The following is a 27,402-nucleotide window of genomic DNA, read 5'->3' as shown; positions in this document are numbered from 1 at the left end:
AGTAAACAAATGTTTTCTGTAAACTGTAGACTGATTTAATAGTTAGGTGAAGTTTGATATCTGGCATTAATTGTGACCTGTGTTATGCTACAGACTCAGCAGATAGCAGTATCTGTCATAATACACAAGGCGGAAGCAAGATGCAAGTAAAAACTCTTTATTGATGGGTCAATGACACAAATTCAGTACGGATTCTCGGGTGGGCTGGTGGCGCAGGGACAAGATGGTCAGCGTGCTGGTGAAGAGTGGTGACGGTGAGCCAGTGCAGGTGAACATCCAGACGAGACGCAGGAACTCGAACCGGAAACAGGGCTGCAGACGAGGAACACACACTGAGGACACCAAACAACGATCTGACAAAGAGAGGAGGCGATGAGAACTTATAGGTGAGGGAATTGGCAGAAGCTGGTGCGGGGAATGAGATCAGCTGGCGCGCTGATCAGCTGGAACGAGCGGTAACGCCCACTCACACACACCCACACACACAGAACAACAAATACACGAGACATGAAGAAAACAGTGAATTCATGAACCGTGACAGTATCTATCTGAATAGATAGCAGTAACTGTTACCAGTGAATATCTGGCAGTGGCCATTTGCTAATGTTGTCTACCCATTCTGTTAGGAGCTCGGGATCAGGCAGACAATCGCCATTAGCTAAAACAAGTTTATTATGGTACTGTTCCTGTTCCTGTGGTGGCAAAGACAGTGCATACCCTTGACACAATATACCGGTCTATTAGCAGCGACATTTTTCTGACCCCATGCTGCGCGTGCACCCAACCTAGGTGTTCGATGTTTACAAACATTGAAGGGGTCTATTGCAGGGGGAGTTTTGTCTTAGCAGGAAAATGCGTTCTTACAGACGGCCCCTGGCCCATTGGGACAGATTTAGATTGGCCTAATGGGACATTTTTGGACATTTTCCTGATTCCACATTTTCAGTGTTATTTTCTGAGTGTTCATATGGCTGACACCTGTAGTTTGCAGCGGTATTCAATGGGTGCAGGAAGTCACCTGAAATAACAGCATTAAGACAGGTTGAACATTAAAATGAAAGCATGGCAGAATGTGTGGATGCTGCAGCAGCTGGATAGGGTGTCACATGACCCTCTTGGCCGGGTTTGCTTCCACCTGCACTTGGTTGCGGTGGTATTCAGTCTGTAGAATGATTTGTTGTATCGAGTCTGTTTGCGTTGGTCAGCATGATCAGAAAGTGTCAGTGGAAAGTGTAATTATAACACTTTGCAGAAACGTCTGCGTCCTCCCTAGGATGTTTTAACTGACCCTTTTGAGAAGTCCTCGGTCACCTTCAAGCAGAAGGTTTTGTTTGCCAGCCAGGTCAGAACTCCATTGTTGAAGGAATCATTTCACTGATGATGCTCCATTGCGTGTGAAATACCTGAACAACTTCGGAATGACCATGCAATAATTGAACACTGATGTATTTGTGGTTATTGTAAGATGAGAAAAAAGTTATTGGATAAACACAAGAACACAAAATAACAAGACATGATGTACTCAAAAGTGCAAAACTCAAAAGTGCAAGTGGTAAAGAAGGTCTCTGAATCATATATTTATGACATATATCTCATTTGATCACCAAATTCTCCACTATCATGGTGATTTGGTAGAGGAATTTAGACTTGGTCTGGTTAAATTAAGGAAGGGTAGCAGAAAGTCCCCAAAACTAGTATATTTACTAGCGGTATGCATAATTAAAGTATATCACATAATTAGACATGGAAATACAACATTTCATAATTATAAAATTGTCTACATTAGTTGTTTAAGTGCAAATCATTAATGAAGCCTAAGGTTTTAATAAGTTCAGCTAGAGAATGAAATGTATAGAAACAGAGATTTAAATTCTCTGGTTTAACTTTTGTAATCATCCTCTGTGCATTTGATGTACAGGCTAGGTCACACTCAATAATGCAGGTCTGACTGGGAATTGTATAGTTGACCAATATAAATGCCTGCATTTTAGATTTAACTGTTTCGATAATTTTTTATTGTCATTAGTCATTATTTGTTGGAAACTAGGGGGCCCTCCTGGTTTGCAACAACGCTAACGACTGGACATAATAAACATTTTGTCCAAAGGCCAGTTGTATTGATGAATAGGTCTCAATTAGATTTTATATGTGGAATTTAAACCAATTGATGTGTGACTATTGCCATGCACATTCTGTGCACAGCACAGTATTTACATACAGGAAGTTGACAAGACTGTAATGCTGAAAAGAAATTATTAAAATAATTTCCCTTGTCCTATATATGTGAAGGTGAATGATGTATTATAGATTTGCATGATGTGAATAATTTTGGCCTGGATAGTCTTATGATCTATGCCAGGAAGAGATGTTCTAAGGTTGTCGTAGTGATGGTGTGTATTGTGTATGTTTGTGTATAGGAGATGGGTGGTGTCTATCCTACCATAATCTGTGTTGCATAATTTAGTTCTGGTGCTACACCGGGAGGCCACATACAGGAGCTACTTCTGTAGTGTTATGAGGTGTGAGCGGCCCCTTGAAGTTTCTCCACCTCCATCTCCTACATGTCCTGCTTGATGCATGCGGGACCAGACCCTTGTGGAATCTGCTTCTGAAGAAAGTCAGTTGTCAGCCTGTAATGGAAATAGACCTAGAGAGAAAAACACAGTTTAATCTTGAACCTTTATACAAATTGCATTGAGATAGATGGTCTGTCTCAATTTTCGTTGATGGCCTTAGCCAGACAGTTGTCACCGATGGCTTTGATCAGTTAAGATTTTATGCCATTTGGAGAAAATTTGTTTTAGTTTACAAAGACATGTATCATTATCATGATCATGTTTTTGCAAAGCAAAGGTCAATTAAACTGAGTGATAATGGTCCGATCTGACTGCTATTGCAGTTGAACTCACACAGTCTGCTGTGTTGTGACATTAGGACACCCAGGTCTGCTAGGGAAACCTCTTTACATGATGCTGTTTATTTACACTAGCCAGATCTGTGTTCAGAGCGATTAGATCACCAGGTTTGGTGCTGTGCTTGTTTGTTTAGCCTTTGGAATTTATGGTGCCATTCAACTCTTGACCATTTGGATCTCTGTGGTCCATAAAGACTGTAGATTTTCTGCCTGATGTTTACATTTCACACAACTTTTCTGACATGTCCAGTAAAATACCTTCCCTGATCAGATCCCATGTGAGCTGACGCTCCTATAGGAGTTTGTTAACACTTGCGCCACTTTGTTTGTGGTTTTGTTGCAAGAGAAAATTAAAACTTGTACCTCCCCTTGTTACTGGGTTGAAGATCTATTAGATCAAAATTAAATCATCCTGTGGATTTGGATGAATATTCAAGACATGGCAATCAGGTTGATCATTTTAGTTGGTACATACTGGGCATTGTAATTTCTCTCATTAAAGATTCTTGCACAAATAGAAGGTAAAGAAGTTATTTCTGATTTCATTACACTGTTTTGTCCAACTTTACATTTCGCACACAAAGGATTCAAGTGAGACATTTTTACTTGTTATCTTTTAGTTCATCAAATCACAAGATTTTTTCACAAGTTATCGTGACCATTTTCTTATTTCCTGTGTTGCAGTATTGTTGCAGCAAAGCAAATAATCAAATGTAACGACATTATTTATCTCAGAATTTAAGTTTTTAGTTTACAACCCTCTGTTGAGTACCAGAATAAAATTTGGATGATGTTATTCCAATTTAGGTTTCATCACTTGTTGCGTAGGCAAGGCAAGGCAAGGCAAGTTTATTTATATAGCACATTTCATACACAATGGCAATTCAAAGTGCTTTACATAGAAGAAATTAAAATAATAAAAAGAAATAAGAATAATTAAAACAGTTTAGAAAAATTTAATAAAATACAGTACAGTACAAACAGTCGGACGAACAGCGGCACAGTGCTCATTCAAATGCATAGCTTAACAGAAGTGTTTTGAGTCTGGATTTGAATGTGACTACTGTAGGAGCACATCTGATCTCTTCTGGAAGCTGGTTCCAGCTGCGGCTGGCACAATAGCTAAAAGCCGACTCACCATGCTTAGAGTGAACCCTTGGTATTTCTAGATGATATAATCCTAATGATCTGAGTGATTTGTTGGGTTTATATTCAGTGAGCATATCTGCAATGTATTGAGGTCCTAGGCCATTGAGTGATTTATATACCAGTAATAATACTTTAAAATCAATCCTAAATCTAACTGGGAGCCAGTGTATAGACCTGAGGATTGGTGTGATATGTTCATATTTTCTGGTTCTGCTCAGAATCCTAGCGGCAGCGTTCTGTATGAGCTGCAACTGTCTTATGGTCTTTTTGGGAAGGCCAGTGAGGAGTCCATTACAATAATCCACCCTGCTGGCGATGAAAGCATGCACAAGTTTCTCTAAGTCTTGTCTGGAAACAAAGCATCTAATTTTTGCAATATTTTTCAGATGAAAGTATGCTGATTTAGTTATTGCTTTGACATGACTACTGAAAGGTCTGAGTACCTTCTTATTTGCGTAGGCAAAACAAGAAGGTATTTAAAGTTAAAGCAAGGGATATCTTTTCTCATCAACGCTGCCGCTATCATGTCCCTGGTATGTGGTTTTATCTAATTCTCAAGCCCCACCGGACTTTGCGCTCTCCGGTCTAACTGAGTATTACCGACCCATGCTATAAATGTGTCTATATGAGGTGCGTCTAAGTTTTCCCTCAACACTTCTAAAAAGGCAAAAAGAATTTACTTACCACAATGGCTGAAGAAAGAGAAGGAGATCAAACCTCTTACTTGTTCCAAGTCCCAATATTTCGCTGAAAAGACACTCGCAATCTCGAGAATCACAGAGGGCCTGTCACCACTTTGTAAGGACCACCCATTGGCCCAAAGATGGAATCCAACGGTCTGAGCGAAGGGTTAATGCGTCAATGTCTTTCCAGCGCTCCAGTGAAGTTCACTTAATTTATTGGAATTTAGTTTAAATATTACTTTAGCTCTATGCTTAATCTGACTCCAATTTCAAATGATAATCAAATTTAGATCGTGTTTCTTATTAGAAAATAGTCATAAATATTGATTATTAATTAATTTAGATCTTTGATTATTCTGAGTATCCCATACTTTCAATTATTAATTCATTAAGGGACCGATGCCGCAAAGAGTCACATGCCCCGGGTTTACGTGGATTTCACGGACACAGCCTCGCCAGTCTGATCTTGGTCAGAGGGTGCAGGGTTTGCTAATATCTCTTTAGTCGGTTGCCTACTGCTCACTCATACAAAAAAGTGTAGTTTATTTAGCCACTTCCTTACAACTTGCCAAGTCAGTGATAGACAGAAATCAAAAGGTCTTCAGATGACGTGCCTACTGCTCCGTTCATATGCGCCTTTAGTTTGACCTATCCTGGGCACAGAGCTGCGGTAGCACCAGCTTCCTCATAATCTACTAAAATAATGATTTCAGAAAACTTCAGAATAAATCAAGTTGTAACATTTATTTGTCAGGTAAAAATGTACCATGCCAATTACACAAGTAAATGATTAAAAGCCAATTCAGAAATAATAAATACATAACATCAGTTACTCAAAGATGACTCTAAAAGTAAGCAATGCATTCCTGACAGAGACACACACGGGAAAACACTGAAACAGCACTGTATGGGGGATGTTCCTGGTTAAAGGGTCCCAAAGACTGCTCTGTCACCTAACCTTAAAGACCCAGACCAGAACAAAAGGGTTGTACCAATATTTTTGGGTCAATTCATGTACCCCAGGGGGTAGCACCTGGTTTCGGGAGATATCTTGAAGAGACATCACCCAGAGAGGAGAACAAGATTCTCCTAAGTTCTCAATCTTTCTCATTAAACCAATGACTGCAATGAAATTAAGACCATTTTACCAATCACACTGAGACACTTAAAATGATACCAAATATGAAAAGGAAAAACAATAGATTCACAAGATACATCATATGTGATATATAGACAATCTCAGTGAACTTTAAGTGACTTGACTCAGGGGGAGAGGAAGGGTGAAGGGAGAGGGGGATGCAGAGATAAGGAAGGAGAAAAGTTTGGACAGGACACTGTCCTGTGCTCTGTCTTTGCTATCTGCAGGGTGTTTTTTATGGATTTATTGCAGGGTGAGTTTTGTCTTAGCAGGAAAACCAGTTCTTACAGCAGTGATCTCAAACTCAAATTGGCTGGGGGCCACTGGTGTGAACGAAAGCTCATAGGAGGGCCATTTTAACATTCAAGCACAACAAGAAAGCGCAATATTTTTCAGGAAATTTACTTCACTTGCTGAAATATTAGCTCTCATTTACTTCAGATTATGTAACTAACATATTTGTGTCATACTTAACAAAAAAATTTAAACATCAGTATATTAAACATATATTTAACAATATATAATATAATTTTAACAGTTAGTGCAACCTTTTTTCCCTTACTTTACTTTAACTTAAATAACTTGTCAAAACATTGCACTGAACTAACAACATTGCAGTGAACTCATGCAATCCCTATTTGCACACTATTCTATTTCTTGCCAGACACCTGGCAGCGCTTCTGCTCACACAACTGAGCCACGTTTGCCCTGATGGAGGTCACAGTTGAAACCCTGAGTACAGCTTCAAGATGGGCATCACTAAGCCTGGACCTGTACTTGCATTTATTGAAGTTCATAGTTGAGAACAATTTCTCACACAGATATGTGCTTCCAAAAAGGCACATTACCCGACTGAACACTTTGGACAGCTCTGGGTAGCATGGAGGTAACTCTCTCAAAAACTGTCCAGTCTTGTCTGCTTTTCCCTGTGCCTCTCTGAATTTAGTTTTTAGCTCACTGTTGCACTGCAAGTCAATAAGCTCCATTTGCAACACACTTGGGACACTCTCCACGTCAGTTGAGAAGGGATCTGCGAACAGCTGGAAAGTGTCACGGTGTGACTTGAAGTCAGCAAAACGCTGATCAAATTCCTCCAGTAGGTTGTCAATAGCAGAAGCATATTCATCACCACTGAATGCTGTGCCCTCCTCCACAAGAGATCTGCATGTAGTGAAATGACTGAGGTTTTTTGCAGAAAGCTGAGTTTTCCACAATCTCAACTTTGTGGAGAAAGCTTTCACACTTTCATATGCTGCTGTGATGAGCTGACCAGGACCCTGGAGCTTCAAGTTAAGGATGTTCAGCTCCTGTGTTATGTCCACTAAGAATGCAAGGTCCATGACCCATTTAGGATCATCAAATTCAGGAACATCCATTCTGCCATCTTCCATGAATCTCTTCACCTCTGCTCTTAAGTCAAAAAATCTCTTCAGGACATTCCCCCTGCTGCGCCAGCGCACCTCAGTAAAGTAAATTACATCGCCATATGTTGACTCAATTTCTTCTAAAAAGGCCCGAAACTGGCGGTGCTGTAAACTTCTCGACCTGATGTAATTGACACATTTCAGGACGACATGACATGTTCATATTTCAGGCATTTGCTGCACAGAGCCTGTTGGTGTATAATGCAGTGCAGAACAACTGCTGGATCTGCATTTTCCTCTTCTAACTTTCTTTGTACCAGCGCTACCAGTCCGTTTTTTTTGCCTGTCATAGATGGGGCGTCATCAGTGGTAATGCCCACCAGTCTGTTCCACGGCAAACCAGCGCGCTCAATCGCGTCGCACAGCTGCTGAAATATATCGTTGGCTGTAGTACGGCCATGCATTGGACACAAACTTAACAACTCCTCCGTCACTTCAAATTGTTCATTAATACCCCTGATGAAAATGGCTAGCTGCGCAATGTCTGTTTTGTCTGTGCTTTCGTCGAGCGCCAAAGAGTACGCAGTGAAAACTCTAGCTTTGCCGCGCAATTGATCATAAATGTCACTCGACAACTCGCTAATCCGCTCGGCCACTGTGTTTGCAGAAAGAGAGAGATTGTTGAACAAGCCCTTCTTTTCTGGACATAGAATCTCAGCGACTTTTAACATACAATCCTTCATAAACTGCCCTTCAGTGAATGGCTTTCCTGCTTTAGCGATCAACTCACTCACCACATAACTTGCTTCAACTGCAGCATCAGCATCCTTTTTGGCTTTGTGGAAAAGGCTTTGCTGGGAAGTTAGCTCTCTCTTCAACTTCATGGCTGTTTTTTCTCTCTCGTCTGCCTGGTACTTCTCATATTGTTCTCCATGTTTAGTTGTGTAATGACGCTTGAGATTATACTCCTTTAGGACTGCGACTTTTTCTTTGCATATCAGACAGGTAGCATTTCCATTAAACTCCACAAAAAAATACTGCAATGTCCATCTTTCTTGAAACTGTCTGTGTTCATCATCCACTTTCCTTTTCGGTTTGGAAAGAGACATATTTTCAATTTCTTTAGCAGCCACACAAATAAACTCCTAGGACCAAAATCAGCTCTCTTATCAAATATGCCGGGTTTTTTTTTTTTATTACGCATTCACGTTTTTTTAAATAATTTTTTATTTTATTTTATAGAATCGTGTTCTTGTTTCAAATTAATATGAAGTGGTATTTTAAATTGGCATGAACCCCCAAAAAAATTATAATAAAAAAAAAATTGTTTTGCGGGCCGGATTATGTTATATTTTTTTACATCAGTTGCGGGCCGGAGGGAGGGGGAGGGGGGGCCGTAAATGGCCCGCGGGCCGGCAGTTTGAGACCCCTTACAGTATAAATATAAATGTAAAAAAAATGGCTATTTTGGACATTCCTGAAATAAATATTAATATATATATATACATGTTGATACATTACTTGCCTTTTACTTTTAGAGTTTACAAACTATAGTCTGTTCATTTTGCTGTTGATCTATGAAGCAAACTGGTTGGTAAAAAAGGGAGCATTTTACCCCACCTTGGGGAGCGTTTTACCCTACCGCTGAATACAAAAATATTTTCAGTCAAAATACTAATTAATTATGAAGGCTGAGCAATTTTTATATTTGGTGAATAACTCCTGCCATAGTCACTCAAAACTGGAATGGCAATTCTAGTCACATTTATGTTTTGTTTCACAGTAATGTCACATTTTCCTTAAGGGGGGGCGTTTTCCCCCACTCTACCCTATTTGTTGGGTTTCCCTGGGGTCCTAATGCGACCACTTACCTCGCTTATTGGTTAAGTCCGCCCCTGTACCTAATCATTGAGATTGAGCCAATTCCCACGCTTGGGTTATCAAGTATTAAAGTATGGTGCGTTCACACCGGACGCGAATAGCGCGTCAGGCGCGAGTGATTTCAATGTTAAGTCAATGCAAAGACGCGTTACGCGCGTAAAAAATTCCTGCGGCGCGAATGAGGCGTAGAGCGCGGCGCGGTAGACGCGAATACGCCTCATTCGCGCGTCAAGTTCGCGCGAATGGCGCGAATTGAGCGTCTGGCGCGTTAAGTGCGTTACGCGCGAATGTTTTATGTAGTGCTTTTTGTGCATTCTCGCGTTTGACGCGAATTCGCGTCTGCCGCCCGAGTTGAAAAATCTGAACTTCTGCGTCAATTCGCGCCGCGTTAACCAATCAGGAGCCTGCTTGCTGCTGTCACGTGCTGAAGTAACAGTTTATAATGTCATTTTATGTTTGGCCTCGATAAATTATTTTGTAATATGACTAAAATGCTTGGTGTGCAAAGTAAATCTTTCACATAAAAACTCGATTTCAATATATGAGAGATACTCATTTTGTATTGAATGCTATTTATTCCATATCTATTCTAGATTATATGAAACATTCTAATGTAAAGACAACAAAAACAATTTAGTGTATTAAAACTTTTTTTTTAAATCACAGGACAGGTTTCACTTTTGGAGGCTGGCTCCATTTATTATCAAAACAAAAATAAATGACAGATTAGGTGGGTGCGGGCGAGGGTGAACCTCGCGCCGGGCTGTAGAGCGCGGGCTCGACAGGCATAGACCACTCGAGGCCGAGGCCTTATACGGCCTACACTGTCCTCGTCAGCGTCCTCACCTTTAGGTCCACCAAACCTAGCTCCTGGAGCAAATTGTGAAACTCCTGAAACCCTCCGGAGGGTCTGGTGGACCCGAGTACAGCGACGATGTCCCCTACGCAGCTGTTTCTGCTCTCCAGAGCATATACGAGCGGTGACTCTCTCGATTAATGCTAATGCTAATGCTCGATAAACATCTAAAAAAGATGGCCGCCAAAACTTTCATCTCTGACGCGCGTAAATTTCGCTTCAAACTTTTGTTTTTACGCGCGTTAGACACGCGAATTAACACAAAGTGGTCAAGCGTCAAACTAGACGCGGTAGACACGAATTTGACGCGCTATTCGCGTCCGGTGTGAACGCACAGTAAGAGTGTCCCATTGGGTAAAGTTTTACTCACTTTCACCCTTCGCTCCCACGCTTTGACCAAATACAGGAAATGGGACGTCATGTAGGCTAAGAAGACAAGTGGTCGGGTGAACTGGACACATACTGGGACTGTATCTGAAATTACCCCTATACCCTAATTCACTATTCCCTATTTTTGTAGAAAAATTTATATTTTACTTTTTTTCATTAACTTTCTTAGACATTGTGTGGTTTAAGCATTCGTTTCTCTTCTGGAATTTATGTATGTTTATGCACCTGGCGTAAGCAAGACACACACAGTAAGACAAATGGTTAAAAACCTTTAACTCTTTAGTTATGGAAGATAATTTTGCCAAGGGGGGTTAGAGGGGTCATTCTATTCTAAATCAGCTAGATGTGGCCATGCTGGGTGAGTGGAAAACTACAGAGGAAAAGACCTTGAAGAAGGAGTATAAGAAGGGAATTTCCTTGGCTGGGTGTCAGGTCTTGCTCAGGTCACGGGGTAGCTGCTGTGATTTTGTGACTAAGCCTCTTGCAAGAGAATAAATATCTTTTAAAATACAATTTGATTCTTGGTGTCTCTTATGCAGTGATGATGATTGTTTAATTATAGTTTTTTCCACAACACCTATACACTAATATGGTCCACTAAATAAGTGAATGACAACCAGAATGAAAACCTTTTCAGCTGTAAAGCATTTGAACCCCTCACAGTTTTTTCAGGGGTGCCGAAAGGGGGGTGGGGTAGTAAAACTGTGCTGTGCGGAGGCCCACAACGACAGCAGCACAATACATCTTTCATATCAGCGAATATTAAACCAAACAACAGAAATAACGTATCAATCAAACACTATACACTTCTGCAGCTCGTTCATTGCAAGGAATTGTATTGTACTGTATTATGAGTTTGAGCGGCAATTTAGCGTAGCCTAAGTCCTAATTTTTTGTTGAAATCAATAACATTGAAAAACACAATAGCAAACTTTCAATATAGCCAGAATAGCAGAATGGTAATAATTTACTAATAGAATTAGGAAAATGTTTACTTGCTGTTCAAAAGTAGTTTTAACGTTACTGAATCTAGTTATCCTAGTTCCGGTTATAGTGATTCAGTTTCTAGTTATAGCCTAGCTATAATGGATGCTTCTATACATAAAGTCACTATGAAATCAAAATTGACAATTCTTAATTTCATGGAATATTGCAGTATTTTATTATAACACACACACACACACACACACACACACACACACACACACACACACACACACACACACACACACACACACACACACACACACACACACACACACACATATATATATATATATATATATATATATATATATGTATATATATATATATATATATACATATATATATTAATTAATGTGCCCTTCTCTTTAATAGGGGACAAAGGACCATCAAACTTTCGTTCCATGACAAATTTTATTTAGCTATAGGAGAAAGACATACAGTGACAGCAAAGATTTAAAAAAAAAAGTCAAACAACATTCAGTCTACTCTGACAGATTATAGATTATTGTAATGCTCTTATGGGTGGTTGCCCTGCATGCTTAATAAACAAACTACAGCTGGTCCAAAACGCAGCAGCTCAAGTTCTTACTAGAACCAGGAAGTATGACCATGTTAGCCCAGTTCTGTCAACACTGCATTGGCTGCCTATTAAACATTGTATACATTTTAAAATATTGTTGATTACTTACAAAGCACTAAATGGTTTAGCTCCACAGTTCTTGAGCGAGCTCTTAACGCATTATAGTCCTTCACGTCTATTGCGATCTTAAAATTCCGGCCAGTTAATAATACCTAGAATATCAAAATCGACTGCTGGCGGTAGATCGTTTTCCTATTTAGCACCAAAACTTTGGAACAGTCTTCCTAACATTGTACGGGAAACCGACACACTCTGTCAGTTCAAAGCTAGATTAAAGACACATCTCTTTGACCTAGCATTCACATAATACATTATAGACTTCTATAATTCAATGTTAGGCTGCATAGATTAGGTCAGCCGGAACCGGGAACACTTCCCATAAATCCTTATGTACTCGTTACATCATAAGAAGAATGGCATCTACGCTATTTTTAGTGTCTTTGTTTATCCCGAGGTTTTTCCGCAGCCTGCCGGATCCAGGCCGTATCCAGATCTGACGAAGGACCTTCGCCTGGACGGACCCGATGAAAACGCAGTGCTGAAGTGCCAACTAGGCTGCATTTACAATGCAGGTCTTGATGCCCAATTCCGATTTGCTGGCTATATACGATTTTTTTGACGACCCGCTTACATCATCTTTTAAAAGTGACCCGTATCCGATATTTGCATTTACACTATATATACACTGCCAAAACAACCAAATGTAGACGTTCTGGCACGGAAAATGAATGGATGCAGAAGCAGACAAAATTATTATAGTGATGCGCGGATCGCGGTTATATCCGCGGGGGCTCTGCGCGGATCGGGCGGGTCAAGTAGGCTAATAAAAATAACATTTTGATTAATTTCGGGTGGGTCGCGGTTGGATAGATAAATCATTATTAACGAAAATATTAACAACATTCTCTAAAATATGAGCATGTTCCATTCCAGTTTAAGTTTCAAGGGAGTAAAGCCTGTTTATGCCATTAAGAAAATGAAATTCTGTCAAATAAATTTTGTTTTAAAGAAATGTTCATTTAAAAGCATCGCTCATTCATCATTGTATTAGATGCGCGCATCAACCGTCGCCTCGAGTCCGCTGTTGAAGGTGATGATCATCCACATAAGAATAATAACTTTGACCATCGGGTGCGGTCGTGCGGATACTTAAATCAGAGAAAATTATTGGTGCGGGTGAGTGGCGGGTGTATATTTGTTTTTGGCTGCGGATTCGGGTGACGTTGGAGCTCATCCGCGCATCTCTAATTATGCAGTGTTTTTCTTTCCGCACTATTTTCAAAGGTCAGCAAAACATTGCTCTCGTAAGGTGTAGAAAAAATTACTCCACTGTGTTGAGCCTTCGACCTCCATCGCGCCTATAATAAGTCATGTGTTCTCAGTGGTGTCCACCTGAGTTGACGTCACTTTTTTAATGACGTACGACTCGCATTTACTGGGGAATATCCGATTTGTCTGCTTACATGGCACACGCAAATGCACGTTTCCGATTCATATCCGATTTATTACCACATATGAATGAGGCCTGAATCCGATCTGAGAAAATCGGTATCCATGCGGTTTTTTCCTGCTACACGTTCACCGGTCATATCCGATCTGTGCCACATGAGAGTAAAAATTCGGAATTGGCTCACTTGAACCATGCAGTGTAGTCTCTTCCTATGGAGGATCCCATTCCCACTCAGATAAAGCGTTGTCGGTAAAATTCATTTCGCGTACCTACCCCGAAGTGATCAAATAAAATAAAATTCTGTATCAAAATGTATCTTTTGGAAAGACCAGTACTTTGTTTAGGCTTGGTTTGTAGGCAATTACAAACCTGCGCACATATATTCAAACGCACATAACTATAGAACCGCTATAAAGCCAAAACAATCTCTGTTACCTTAAATTATAAGTTTATCTCTGTAAAGCTGCTTTGAAACAATCTACATTGTTAAAAGCGCTATATAAATGAAGATGACTTGACAGTGGGATTTCTTTATATGTACCATTTTGTATTGATGGCTTATGATAAACAGTTTGTTATTGTGAATACAGTCTCGGCTAAACTGCTAATTTCACCCACCATGTATTCCCACAAGCTACATTGTTTTTCTCTTGCTCTCTAAATATCTTCTTACAGCTGCTCCCCCCTGCATTCAATTCAGTCACAAACAAACATTCAAATAAAACTAAAACACAGTACACAGAGATAAATATATACACCTTTTGACATTTTAGAGGTTACATACTTCTGAGGTTTTCTCAACTGACAAACTCAGTGCTCTCAAATCATCAACACATCCATAGCATATGAACAGCTTGTGCGGTTTCAACGTATTGTAAAATACGGCTGATTAAATACACATTTTATTCTAAATAAATATTTTCTTCTTGACCTTGACCTGAAAATCAGAAACTTACAGAATAACATCACTGAGCTCTTAATAATAAATATTAAATAACATAATACTGATTATGTATCACAAGTGTGCATCACAGTTGATTAACAATAGCTATGGATGTAACATATGGCATTCAGATGATTTTTCGTTTGACAATTACTTTAGAGAAGAAGGAAGGGGAGGACTCAGTGTCCTGTGTGCCTCGGTTTTCACTCAAACACCCTTTTATCCTACGCAAATCTGAGCTTGAAAGGTTGGTCTTCAGGTTCAGGACAGCATGAACATGCTGCTCACTAGTGGAGAGGAACAACAAAGATAACTGATAAAAAAGACAAACACTGGAAGATTGATTGTTTATCTTTCATTTTGCTAATGACATTATTACTAATATGCATGTTGTAAATAGTTATTTGTATAAAGAATGAGACATGTGAAAATAAGATATCTTGCTGGTTTCTTTCCCATTCAGGTTAAATAACTGCATCTTGCCTGCTCACATCTATCAGACTCACCTAATGTCAGGATAGTCTCTTGCCAGTGTTGCAATCTCAAGTTGCAAACTCCCAGGATCCTGCAGTCTCAGAATCTCTGATAATTTGGGCAGTATTTGACAGAGCCATTTCTCTTCGGATCCCTAGAGAAGAGAATGGTACTTCACTTAGAAAACTAATTCTATTGTTAGATAAAAATGTCCCACTTCTTTCCCATAATTCACGCTCTTTCAAACAAAGAGAATAATGTAAAGAGAATACACTGAAAAGGTCCATATTTTGTGTGTGCCTCAATGTCATATTGTGTCTAAAACAATGGTGCCAGACTTCTTTATGTTACTGTTAGTATGTCATGCACACAAATGCTTTAAAAATTTTAAATAATTTAAACAAATTAACCCTACAACACTAAGCCTTTAATTATTATTTTATTGTTTCCAATGCAAAAGGAAACTGTGATAAAAACACACAAAACATAGCCTACATATTTACAACAAAAAACGAATCAATTAACTCTAAATTAGTAATAATAGTTTAATCTGTTTGCCCTTTTTGAAATGTTAATGTACTCATATAATGGCTTATATATGAATGAATGAATGAATGAATGAATGAATGAATGAGGCATTTATATAGCGCTTTCATATGTACTACTGTACACCCAAAGCGCTTTACAATCATATCAGGGGATCTCTCCTCAACCACCACCAGTGTGCAGCATCCACTTGGATGATGCGACGGCAGCCACAGTACAAAAGCGCCAGTGCGCTCACCACACACCAGCTAGAGAGGAGAGAGAGTGATGGAGCCAATTCAATGGAAGGGGATTATTAGGAGGCCATGATTGGTAAGGGCCAATGGATGGAATGTGGCCAGGACATCAGGGTTACACCCCTACTCTTTACGAGAAGTGCCATGGGATTTTTAATGACCACAGAGAGTCAGGACCTCGGTTTTACGTCTCATCCGAAAGATATATATGTGTGTGTGTGTGTGTGTGTGTATTACTTTTAACATCCACTACACTATTGATTTACAATTCAAAAAACAGAAAAGTAAAGGAGAGAAATTAGAGGATAAAAAAAAATAAATAAAAAAAAAATTGTGAATACCACGTGTCACTATGAGCCAGGAATTCCAGCGTTTCCCTAAATGGTTCCAGAATAAAGAAGGCGTTGGATTGTGTTTGCAAGTAAGAGTCAAAAGTTCATTTTTTCTAAATTTAAATGTGTAATTTGAGTTTGCTCTATTTGAATGTGGATGATAATCCTGATTGCGCATGCTTTGGATGCATGTGTGTATGTTTATTACATGCAGCATCTGGATATGATCTTACCACTTTGGCAAACACAGAGCAGATTTGATTATTGTCATGGCCAATGAACTCAGCAGCTGCATCTTGCTGTTGTTTGTCCTTCAGTTTTAGTTTTCTCTTCATCATTCGTCTCACATACTCAACCATTACTTCTACATGCAGCTCAGCCAACAGTTCCTATAAACACATAGAGACATGCGATCTTCAAATATAAATCTATAACTGTATCTTAATCGCCACATAAGTGAACAATGTAAGATTATATGTCCATTTACATCATGTTATAGGACTGTCAGAAACAATATCTGCTGTAAAAATGATTCTGACCTCTCGGCAGACAGGCTTTAGCTCTTTGAATTGATCTATGTTATTCTCCAGCTCCTTTATCAGCTCCTCCACAACTTCACAATGTCCAGCAAACCAGGCTTGAGTCCACAGCTTACGGTACATCGGCTGTACAGATAAACAAGTCTGGTTATTTCCAAAATGTAAGATTTAAAAGATATGAATTCTAAAGAAGCATCACAAACATGGAAGAAAAGCTCAATGCTATTTTCCCAGTAAGGACATGTAAAAATAAAAAATTATCAGGGCAGTATCTCCAGGTTAAAAAGTACTCTCATGATTTTTTCCTTCTTTACTAACCTTCAGTTCTTTGTGAATCTGACTGAGGAAGTATTTGTGACAGATGTTTTTGAGGTCTGCTAATGTGGACAGACAAGCCTTTCTAGTGTCTTCTGAGAAAAGATGCTCTGGTCTTTGTACATAATCCCTGAGGATATAGAGAAATAATGGTTGCTATAATTTAATTTAATTTAATTTAATGCATTTTTATTTATTTTATTTAATTTAATTGAAATACTGATAGTAGACTGCATGTTTCCGGTTAAAATAGAGCTGTAGTTTACATAAAGTTTAATATAAAAATTATATAAAAATTCAAAAATGAGTAATATAAGAAGTTATACTATTGTCAATTAAAGGAGCAGTAAGCAATTTGAAACACAGGGTGCTACTCGGTGCTACTCAAATTGATGCTTCCTCATTTCCTCGCTCCTACGTCCACCACCCCGTGACTCAGAAACTGATCAAACCCGTCATCTTTCAAGGACTTTTCAATTCTCTAATTGCACCACGATGAGGCAAGGAACGAGGAACGAGGAGCGAGGAAGCTTCGGAGTCATGAGCGAGGATACACAGGTGTATCCTTCCCTCACATCCTAAAGGGGTGGAGCTAAGACACGAGGAAAGGAAGTAAGGGAAGGAAACAAGGATGCACAAATAAGAAGTGAGAAGCACCTAACATGATATTTTGCTCTCTGGGAAGTCGTGTTTACGGTGTCAGGTGCATTTAAGCAACTTTTGTTGGAGCAAGATGGCGGTTTACCTTCTTTTAATTACACTACACAAAAATACAGATTTTTTTTTTAACTCTTCTTCTAGAAAATAAAGTTCAAAAATTGCTTTTATATGTTTTAATTATTTAGCAAGCCACTGTAAACTTTATCATATTGTTTTATTACAATAATGTACAAGCTATCATATTTTGAGCAGGCAAGTTTATTTTGTTGACAATGTCACTGCTCGTTCAGATCGGGCCTCCCACTGGTATTAATAACTTTTTGGTGGCGTTCATGTACGTTCATGTATGTTAAATATGATCTTTTCCGACATGACTTGAATGCACCATTTGAAATTGACACCCAAACAAACACACCCCTACCCAAAAGAAACACCCCCCACCCCCTCATTGCTCCACCCCCAATATAACAAACACAAAATGCACTAACAGCTTCCAAATCAGACAGCTCGCGCAAGTATGGATGAATCAGCTGTGATTTAACAACAACAGAATATCTTCTGTGAAACAGGAAAAAACCATTGTTGCTCAAGTATCAAGCGGAAACAAAGCAACCTCAGCATCCATTTTTATGCCTTCCGCTCTCTCTCCAACTCTGAAAAGCTTTTCCAATATTAAAGCAGGTTCTAGCTCTTGCCTGATCGGAACCCTTCTTCTTGCAATTATATTCTTTTGACCTTTTCCTCTTTGGTAATATCTCAGCCATCTCTCTTCCTATAGTCTTTCTACAAATGTCCCGCTTGCTCACTTTCTCTCCTCCCCCATCATGACTGTATACACACCCTACTGCTGACTGACTACAAGAGTGTTTTGGTGCTCCGTGAATCAGTTCAATGAACCCACTTAATTTTTTCTCGTATTTACACAGCCAGCAATACGTTCAAACATATACAGAACAGACATCTAGAAAATATTTAGATGTTGGTTTAAATTTTCAACAGCGTTTCTCAGAAATCGCTTACTGCACCTTTAAAAAATATACATATTTTACAATTGCTGCAGTAAGGTAGAAAAATGATCATTTAAACTCACCTAAACAGGTAAATATCATTGAGACTTGCACTGAGAGTTTTAGAAACGTTTTCTTGTTTTCTTTTGAGAAGTTCCTCTAGACTTGCCATATAGCTGCCATTGAAAAAAAGGAGAGAGCATGTCAGTCTTATTTTAATGCATGAAAATGTGACAAAGATAGTGACTAATTATCTACCTCAGAAGAAAGCTGTCCAGCTGGCATAGAAGTATCCAGGCTTTACTTTCACAGCTCAAAAATGTGTTGACCTCTTTTACAGTCGCAACAACAAGCTATGAAACATTTTTCAAAAAAATAATTGATGATACCAACATGCATTACTAAATTAAGATGATGGTTAGAGAGTGAGTAGAGCCTATAACCTACTTGTAAAACATCTACAGCAAGGTTACTGAAGTAGTATCCATCCATGATCTCTGGATCTAAGCCATCACTCCACTTTTTCACTTCTTTCTCAAGAACGTTGGATAACCACTTTCTGATCTCGTTCTAATGAGAGAAAATAAGCAACAGGAATTAGGCTATAAACTAAAGCAGTAAATTATATGAGAGTAATAAGAACATTAACTAATACCATGTATCTACACCAGATGTGAGCTGTTCGTTCGGTCAAAAGCAAATAGAACACATTATAATCACTGAAGTTGCCTAAATTGGATGCTCCACATTGCATATAGTGGTGAATCGCCTACAGTAAATGGATGCCTTGTTCTTTCTGATGTACCACATGCAGTTGTGCTACTCCTGACAACGGGATGAAGGGATTTGGTAGGCAGCCTCAAGTCATTGTGGTGTGGTGCATTGCATCAATGGACGCACCGAGGGCAAACATGGTACAACCCCAATTCAAGAAAAGTTGGGATATTTTGTAAAATGCAATAATACCAAGAATCTGTGATATGTTAATTCTCTTGAACCTTTATTCAATTGACAAAAGCACAAATAAAAAATGTCTAATGTTTTCATTGGCCAAATTAATTGTATTTTGTAAATATAAACAAATTTTTATTTTGATGGCTGCAACACACTCCAAAAAAGTTGGAAAAATAAAAGTGAAAAGATTACAGTATATCCAAGTTAAACTGTTTTGAAACAGTCCACAGTTAACAGGTGAATTGGTAATATGTGCGGCATCGTGATTGGGTATAAAAGGAACATTCAACATAAGTAGCGGTAAAGGTGTTGTGACACAGTGGTAAAAGTTAATGTGACAATTTTGTTGCAGTGTGTTGCAGCCATCAAAAATCTAAATTTATTTATATTTACAAAATACAATTGAGTTGGTCAGTGAAACCACTGAAAAATCTATTCTTTGCACTTTTGTCAGTTAAATAAAGGTTAAAGAGAATTTACAAATCACAGATTCTTGATTTGACGTTATTTTACAAAATGTCCCAACTTTTCTGGAAATGTGGTTCTATACGAATCTGTTAGATTATGCAATTGAGGGGCAGTCATGGCCTAGTGGTTGGGGAGTTGAACTCGTAACCCAAAGGTTGCTGGTTCGATTCCAGAACCGGTGGGAAATGACTGAGGTGCCCTTGAGCAAGGCACCTAACCCCTAATCGCTCCCCGGGCGCCACACAAAGGCTGCCCGCTGCTCTGGGTGTGTGTATCCATGTTTGCAGTGTGTGTGTGTTAACTACTCACTACTCTGCTCCTAATGTGTGTGCATTAACTTGGATGGGTTAAATGCAGAGGTCAAATTCCAAGTATGGGTTACCATACTTGGCCGTCACGTGTCACTTTCACTTCACTTTCACTTGTGTTATTCTGAAATAAGTTTACTATTTTCTAATAACATTAGTCATGTACTGAATTACCTCTTTGTATGAGAAGTACTGTTCCTCTAATCTCTTAAGATCTTCTTCAGGTAACAAAGGTCCAATTGATGAATTGTTGATGTGCTCCTCTAGTTCTTTGTGCTTCAATACATCTCTGAGAAAAAACATATTAAAGAATATTAACATTTCTGAAACTGTCTCTGAAAATGTTGAATAATTTATAATATAATTTAGGAAGTAATAGGTCATGATTTTGAAAATGCTAATTGGCACTTACTTTGGGTAGTAATTGGCAATCCAACTCAATATATAGAGGCAATCATCAAAATCAATACTGGATCTGGCGAGCTCTTGGAGTCTGGTGGAGAAGATTTGATGGTAGATTTGAGCATACGTTCTGCAGATCTCAAAGTCTGGTGGATAAAATTCTCTCAGATTTCGGACCACTCTAAGCAGGTCTTTTTGTACTTGTTTGCCCATTCGACACACCACTGTCTTCAAGGAGGTAGACAGCTTGTCTACTTTATTCTCCTGTTCATCTGCAGTCTTCATTCGTTCCTCCACGACCGTCTGGAGTAGATTGTCATGCATCTTTCTGCACTCTGTGGGCCTCCATATTGGACGCTGATCCACAGCCACTTCCGCCCAGCGTCTGTCTTGTTCCTCCTCTTGAAGTATTGAAGTCAAAGCACTCTTGAGTGTCTCCTGATTGTCCTCATTGAAAGAATCATGGATGGCCATCCGAAGTCGCAAAATAAAGAGCTCATAGTCTCTCTGCAGCTTGTCCTCCTCTTCTTCTGTCCTGGCCACTTCATTTGAACCGAAGAGACGTTCCTCAGCTTTCACAAGCTGCTGCTGTGCTTTAGCCAGACGGTTCTGTTTAAGGTTTCCATTAAAATCCAGGTCCACTGCAGTATGTGAGAAGAGAATTCTGTTATATTCACTTAACTTTTTTTCTGAAAATTAACCCTCTGTTGCGAGCAAGCCACCGGCCTCATGCCACTCTCTCACGGCCCTCGGCCTCGTCCTGCTCGCCACATCCTCATTTCTGATTAAATATGTTTTATATATGTGTAAACAGATGTTTATGAAAATATACAGCTGCTAAATATATTTTAGTAGGGGTCATATTAAAGAGTCCTTGGCATCAAAGAGAAAACCCCAGCTATACCACACACAAGGGAATAAATGTATAATGTAGAGGATAAAATGTATAAATGGGCATTTAGATTATTATTTTTTTTATATATTGTTGGGTTTTTATAACCCAGTTTTAAAACCCCTGTAAAATAGTTCCTGTAATTTTTAATTCATGAAAAGATTGTCTGTTACCTGATGGAGTTTCGATGGATTTTGAATTCTTCTGCCGTTTCAAGAAGTCAGGAAATTTCATTTTCATTTTGATCCCATGTTTAGGTCTTTCCTCTTTAGGATCACCAGCTATGCCTTCACAGGCATCAAGGTCCACAACTAAAGTATAAATCAGAAATTAACAGATAAGAAACTTGCTTCATTTTCTCTAAATTACATGCTCTAATTAAAACTCTAGTTAATGGACTCTTTAATAGACTTCACTTCAGCTTGACGAAGTTGCTCCGCTAATGCATATCACTGGCACCCCAACCCTCCTGTTAGCGCTACATAGCTGCTGAACAACATAAAAGAGGTACCACGACAGTGCAATATTCGCAGCATTTTATGATGCTTATGTAAAGCTAATGAGCAGTATGCTGGTGTACTGCTAGGTATTTCTGTTCAAATCATCAGAATAGGGTGTTTATATAGTGCTAATGATCTGTAAATGAAAATCCAAACTGAGCTTCACTGACTTATAATTTCATAAATGGAACATGTAGCAATGGAGACAACAAGATGACACATAAAAACAAAACAAACAAACCAAAACATGAACAACACAATCTGTTATTTTACCTAATAGTGCTTCGGGGCTGAGAGCATCTTCAGATTTGATATTCTTCTGGAGTTTCGTAAAGTTATTCGGTTGAATATTTTTTGTTTTTTTCTGACATTGTGCGTTGGGATCTTTATCAGCTATGCCATCATCGCTTCTGATTTCTTCACAAATTTCAAGGTCTTCTTCTGAAAGCATAGAATACACAACAGTGAATGTACAAATTAAAACATTAATCTTGTAAATTCTTCAGAGAAATAAATCCCTTTGTTTGAATATTGGGGCGTAAGTGTCCCAATGGTGGTTAATCTGCCAGGATGTGCTACCATGCTATTCTAAAAATGTAATGCCGTAATGATTCTGAACTGTAAGCGTTCAAGAGCTTGTAGAACTTGTAATTACAACGTGTAAATTACGTGCAAATCTTGGCGCTGAGAGCTACCAAGCATACTGCCCGGGCAATAGGCAGGTCCATGGCGGGAATGGTGTCAGTAGAGCGCCATCTTTGGCTTACTCTTACTGACATCAAAGAAAAGGATAAAACTGTTCCATGCTGTAAAAAAAAAATCTGTTACATTTACGGTAAAATACCGGCAGCTGTGGTTGCCAGAAATTTACCGTACAAAATATGGTAGCAAAATTTTAGATTTGACAGACTTTACTTAAATTTACAGTAAAAACGTATTTAATTATCTGATATAATACTAATTTACTATCCTATTGAAGTATTTACCAGTATTCTGTTTTGTACCATAGTAATACACGCAGGGAATTGTGGGAATGTCAATTTACGTTTTTTCACTGTAAATTATACGACTTGTTCTTTTTTGCTTCCAAAAACTGTAAATTTGACGGTATTTTACAGTAAAATGACATTAAATGTACCATTAGATCTATCACAGTTGTTTACCGTATATAGTAAGGAAACTTTCTCTTAACCAATTAACAGTTTTTCACTGTAGCATTTTTACAGTCTTTGACCGTTAAAATCACAATCATTTTTTACAGTGTAAGACTATTTGGAGAGTCTGTTACTGGTGTGGTGGAGAAGTTTCAGGCAGTGAAACAGCAGTCTGCTGTTTTTCGCCAGCTCATCTCACGCAGGTCTAGGGAGGCCGAGCTGCAACTACCTTCAGCTTGTTCACACTCGTCTTCTCAATAGCGCCCCCGAGAGGTGCAATGAAGTGAGCCATCGCCTATGGAACCCCCTTGCAGAGACTGGGGTTCTAGGACTCGTCCAACGGTTCACTCGGGGCAACGCAAACGGATAGACCTGAGTTTGACGGCCAAGGCCTCTCATTTTCAGGTTCCCAGCAGCAGTTCCTGATTCCTTCACTTGTCCTTGGATGCCAGGCCCTCCATTGGAGAGTTTGGATGAACCACGCAAGTGTATTTGCCTCTCTCATCGTGGCCTCCTGGCTCCGGTCTTAACTGTCCCACCGCAGATTGCACCTGGGTCGGTTTTTGGCAGAGCCCTCTCGACGAGCAATGACTCTGATTCTCTGTGCGTTCCAGCCTTCAGAGTTTGTGGAAAAGCCCTAGGGTCATGTACGCATGTCATGTGCTGTCGAAGTGGCGGCCCAGCCCGATCGGGCGATTGGGCAGCTTCCTGTTTTAAAGGTTCCCGCCACTCATGTGCCTCGGGGCCATATGCAAGGAGCTCAGTCTATTACAATAAGATCATTAAATGTGGTCTCTCCACATGTGCTACCTGTTTTCGCAGACGCCAGAGGCTCTCTTCAATCAGAGGATGTATTGGTACCTGTGGTTTGGCAGGTTCCAAAAATGGAACGATTAAGGCCCCAGGCGGATTAATTGGCCATGTGGCAACGCCACCCCGAGATCTCGCAGTGAGTGTTACGTACCGTTCGTCACGGCTACACCATCCAATTCTGGAAAGGCCAGCCTCCTTTCAGAGGGATTCTTCCTACGACGGTGTATCCTTGGGAGATGCAAGCTTTGATTTAGGAGATTTTGTCACTCTTGGAGAAAGGGGCTATAGAAGAAATACCCCCCGCTCAGATGGAATCAGGCTTCTACAGCCATTATTTTGTTGTGCCAAAAAAGGATGGTGGTTTGAGTCCAATTTTGGACTTATGTTGCCTAAATCTTGTGCTCAGGGTAAGTAAATTCAAGATGCTGTCCATTTAGTCTCATATCCAAACCGGAGATTGGTTTGTGACCGTCGAACTAAAGGATGCGTACTTCCACACCCAGATCGTCAAGAGACACAGGAAGATCCTCAGGTTTGCTTCCGAGGGCAAAGCTTACCAATACCGTGTTCTTCCGTTCGGACTGGCTCTGGCTCCTTGAACGTTCATAAAGTGTTCGTAAGGCTGATATTAGCTCAATTACAGGATTTGGCAGTAGCTCATCGACACTTGGTGCTTGATTATTTGAGGACCTTAGGACTACGCATATGATATGAAGCATATGTGATATGAAGCATATGTGATATTCTCGGGGCAGGACGAAGGGTCTCATTCCCTATTCAGGGCACCAAGGTTACATACGTAACCGAGATGTTTTTTTGGATTGTTCTGCTAACACTAAAAATATCTTTCCAAGAAATTTCAGTAGACAAAAACTCCAGACAACATGAACTTTAGAAAATGATAAGTGATCTAGGAGCGTTATACATCTTTTTTTTTTACAGAAGATGACATTGAAAACACCTCACAGCTCAGGGGCCTCATTTATAACCATTATTGCGTACGCACAAAACAGGGCCTGAAAGAGGAGTAGGCCACTTCCGAGAAAAAGTTGTGATTTATAAAAACAAACTTGACGGGAAAATTTGCGCACCTGCACGCAAACTCTGACCCATGCGTACAAACATTTTGGAGATGGAGCAGTTTGGCGACACCGATGGTGAGCTGGAATTAAGTGTCTTTTTGGTCACTTTTAGACAGAAAATTTAAAGAAAATTATACATATACAGAAAGATATTACAAATATAATTTCACTCACCAGGCCTATTACTTGAAGCAAATATCCATCCCTTCTTAAATGTCCGCGCCAGCGAGTGCTTTGGGCCGTTTAGTGAAACTGACGCATATTTATCTGAAACTGACGCAGATGAAGTACCATAAAATCTTCACCATGAGTCCTAATCATAAATACAGTGCATGCTCACAATAACAGCTTAAATAAATAAAAGAATGATTTGAACTATGTTTTACTTCTGATATAAGCTAAACATTTAGATTAAATATGCCGTTCTCATTAATGGAGTTAAACACTTAAACTACATGAAATCATTACTGAGAAGTTACAAAAAAAAATTATATTCAATAAATATAAATATTTGTTGTGGATGCAGTCCTTTTGAACACTTTTCCTCTGGCATGCTGTTTTAATGTTTTAACTACAGAGATAATTGCTTATCATGATAATAGCAGATTGTCTGAGAAAATAGTTTCGTGCAAATATGCTCAACAAAGGTCTATCTGTTTCCATTAAAAATATAAATCAATTAAAAATACTAATTTGGCTAGTGGAAAAGATTGAGAAAAAACTTTCTCTGAAATATATTTTACACTATTTGATTTATTTATTCAAAAACAAGGCAAGGATTGGCTACTAAATGTTTTTTAATGTGACGGCACATAGCCTATACGTCTTTCATATTTTCCTAATGTCTTCTACCGTTAAATGTTATCGCGTGGATGAATAATCATATGCAAATGATATGCAGATGAGGATATAGTCAAATAAAACTATAGGCGTTGTAAATAGGCTATGTGGTTATTTCGGGGATGCGACGCATGTGCGCACAATCTTCCGCTGACTGGGATTTATAAAGTTAATTCTGTGCATGTTCTGGCGTACGAAAGGTTTGAATATGTTTTGGCTTTCAGGCGCACGTACACTTTTAGTAAGGATCCTACGCACAGTTTTATAAATGAGATGCCTTGCTTACAGCCTCGCTTTTTTCATTCCTGTCATGGCGCTGCGCTGAATGTCATGGCTGTTTTTTCTGACATAGCCTACACAACTTGTGATAATGCATTTTATTACGGACAACGTCATCATAACACACACCTTTTCATCGTTGGATGGAAAAAGTCTGGAGATGCCATTTGTGTACGAAAAATGTAGATGGAAACTATTGTGTGTGAGTTTGTGCTCGCTGCTAGAGAGAGAGAGAGAGCTAAAAGCTGCAAATGTAATAGGAGTAATAAATAATGCTAAAATCTGTTTGTTTTCTGCTGTAAAAAGGTGCGAGATATAGCCTAAATTCTGACAAAACTGGTCAAAACCACATTTGTGATTCGAGATTCGGAAAACCTATTGGGTCTGAATTGTCATTTCACGAAGTGACATTCATAATACAATTAAGCCTTGTCATGTCACTTGTTTTTTCGGGCGCCACAGTTCAGCAGCACCACAGACATAAGCATGGACAGCTTGTAGAAATCTTTTATGAATTTTGTCGACGCCTATAGTACTAATGTAGGCTATAGTATATGTATAAACTACCCAGACCTCAAGAAAAGATTTAATTCATGCCCACTTGCATTCAAAAATGTAACATTTAAGAATAGGATGGTGTCATGCATGCTATAGATCTGTCTTACCTTTCCTCACTCTTCTAAGCAGCATTATCCAGTATTTAATGCAGCTGAAAGCAGCCCAAGTGTGTTCCGGCTCTCTTTCAGCTTTCAGCTTGCTGTGTTACTGTTTTGAGCACCCCACAGCTCTTTTTATAGGCTGCTGATGATGAGCTCTCCAGGCATCATGTGATCTAGTGGAAAGCTCAACTCCCAGAGAAAGACTGCTGATGCTTTTGACTCTGCATTATCCAGTTTGCTAAACATTGCATGTTTTCATTTAAATCTTGATTGCTATAGCCAGCTTCCTGGACTTCAAATATAATGAATACAAATAATAATATCCTAATTATATTTCTGACATGACTCATGTCTGATGACTCATGAATGAGTCTAACAATGCCATTTACATGTTCTTGTTTTTTCCTCTCTCTTAATTTTAACTTAAAACAAGCGTTAATAACAAGCGTCCCTTTTTGACCAGCACTGGGTTCCCAAAATTACCCAAATTTGGTTGTTTTTAATGCAGAATTTTTATTTAACAGATTGGACACTGGATTTAGGTCAG

At 39.2% G+C, this 27,402-nt stretch overlaps 1 protein-coding gene across 2 annotated transcripts; it reads right to left on the bottom strand.

The window, feature by feature from the left end:
- Nucleotides 1-11,754: 11,754 nt before the first annotated feature.
- tnfaip2a (tumor necrosis factor, alpha-induced protein 2a) lies at nucleotides 11,755-27,005 on the bottom strand. Of its 2 annotated transcripts, XM_082146811.1 has the most exons (14): nucleotides 26,862-26,971; nucleotides 25,252-25,350; nucleotides 22,302-22,469; nucleotides 21,702-21,839; nucleotides 20,647-21,277; nucleotides 20,409-20,523; nucleotides 18,952-19,074; nucleotides 18,763-18,857; nucleotides 18,588-18,680; nucleotides 16,841-16,967; nucleotides 16,523-16,648; nucleotides 16,217-16,372; nucleotides 14,902-15,023; nucleotides 11,755-14,682 (listed from the first exon to the last, which is right to left on the bottom strand). In XM_082146811.1, exons 1-14 carry the CDS (start codon nucleotides 26,884-26,886, stop codon nucleotides 14,523-14,525), a joined length of 2,178 nt encoding a protein of 725 aa, XP_082002937.1. In that variant the 5' UTR covers nucleotides 26,887-26,971; the 3' UTR covers nucleotides 11,755-14,522. The 2 variants fall into 2 exon arrangements, with proteins under 2 accessions (XP_082002937.1, XP_082002938.1); XM_082146812.1 differs by lacking the exon at nucleotides 25,252-25,350 and having other exon boundaries at nucleotides 26,862-27,005.
- Between the last annotated feature and the right edge of the window lie 397 nt (nucleotides 27,006-27,402).

Source organism: Leuciscus leuciscus (assembly GCF_965113295.1).
Source record: "Leuciscus leuciscus genome assembly, chromosome: 19".
NCBI classification, from domain to species: Eukaryota; Metazoa; Chordata; class Actinopteri; order Cypriniformes; family Leuciscidae; genus Leuciscus; species Leuciscus leuciscus.
This window is presented reverse-complemented; position numbering and strand designations above follow the sequence as displayed.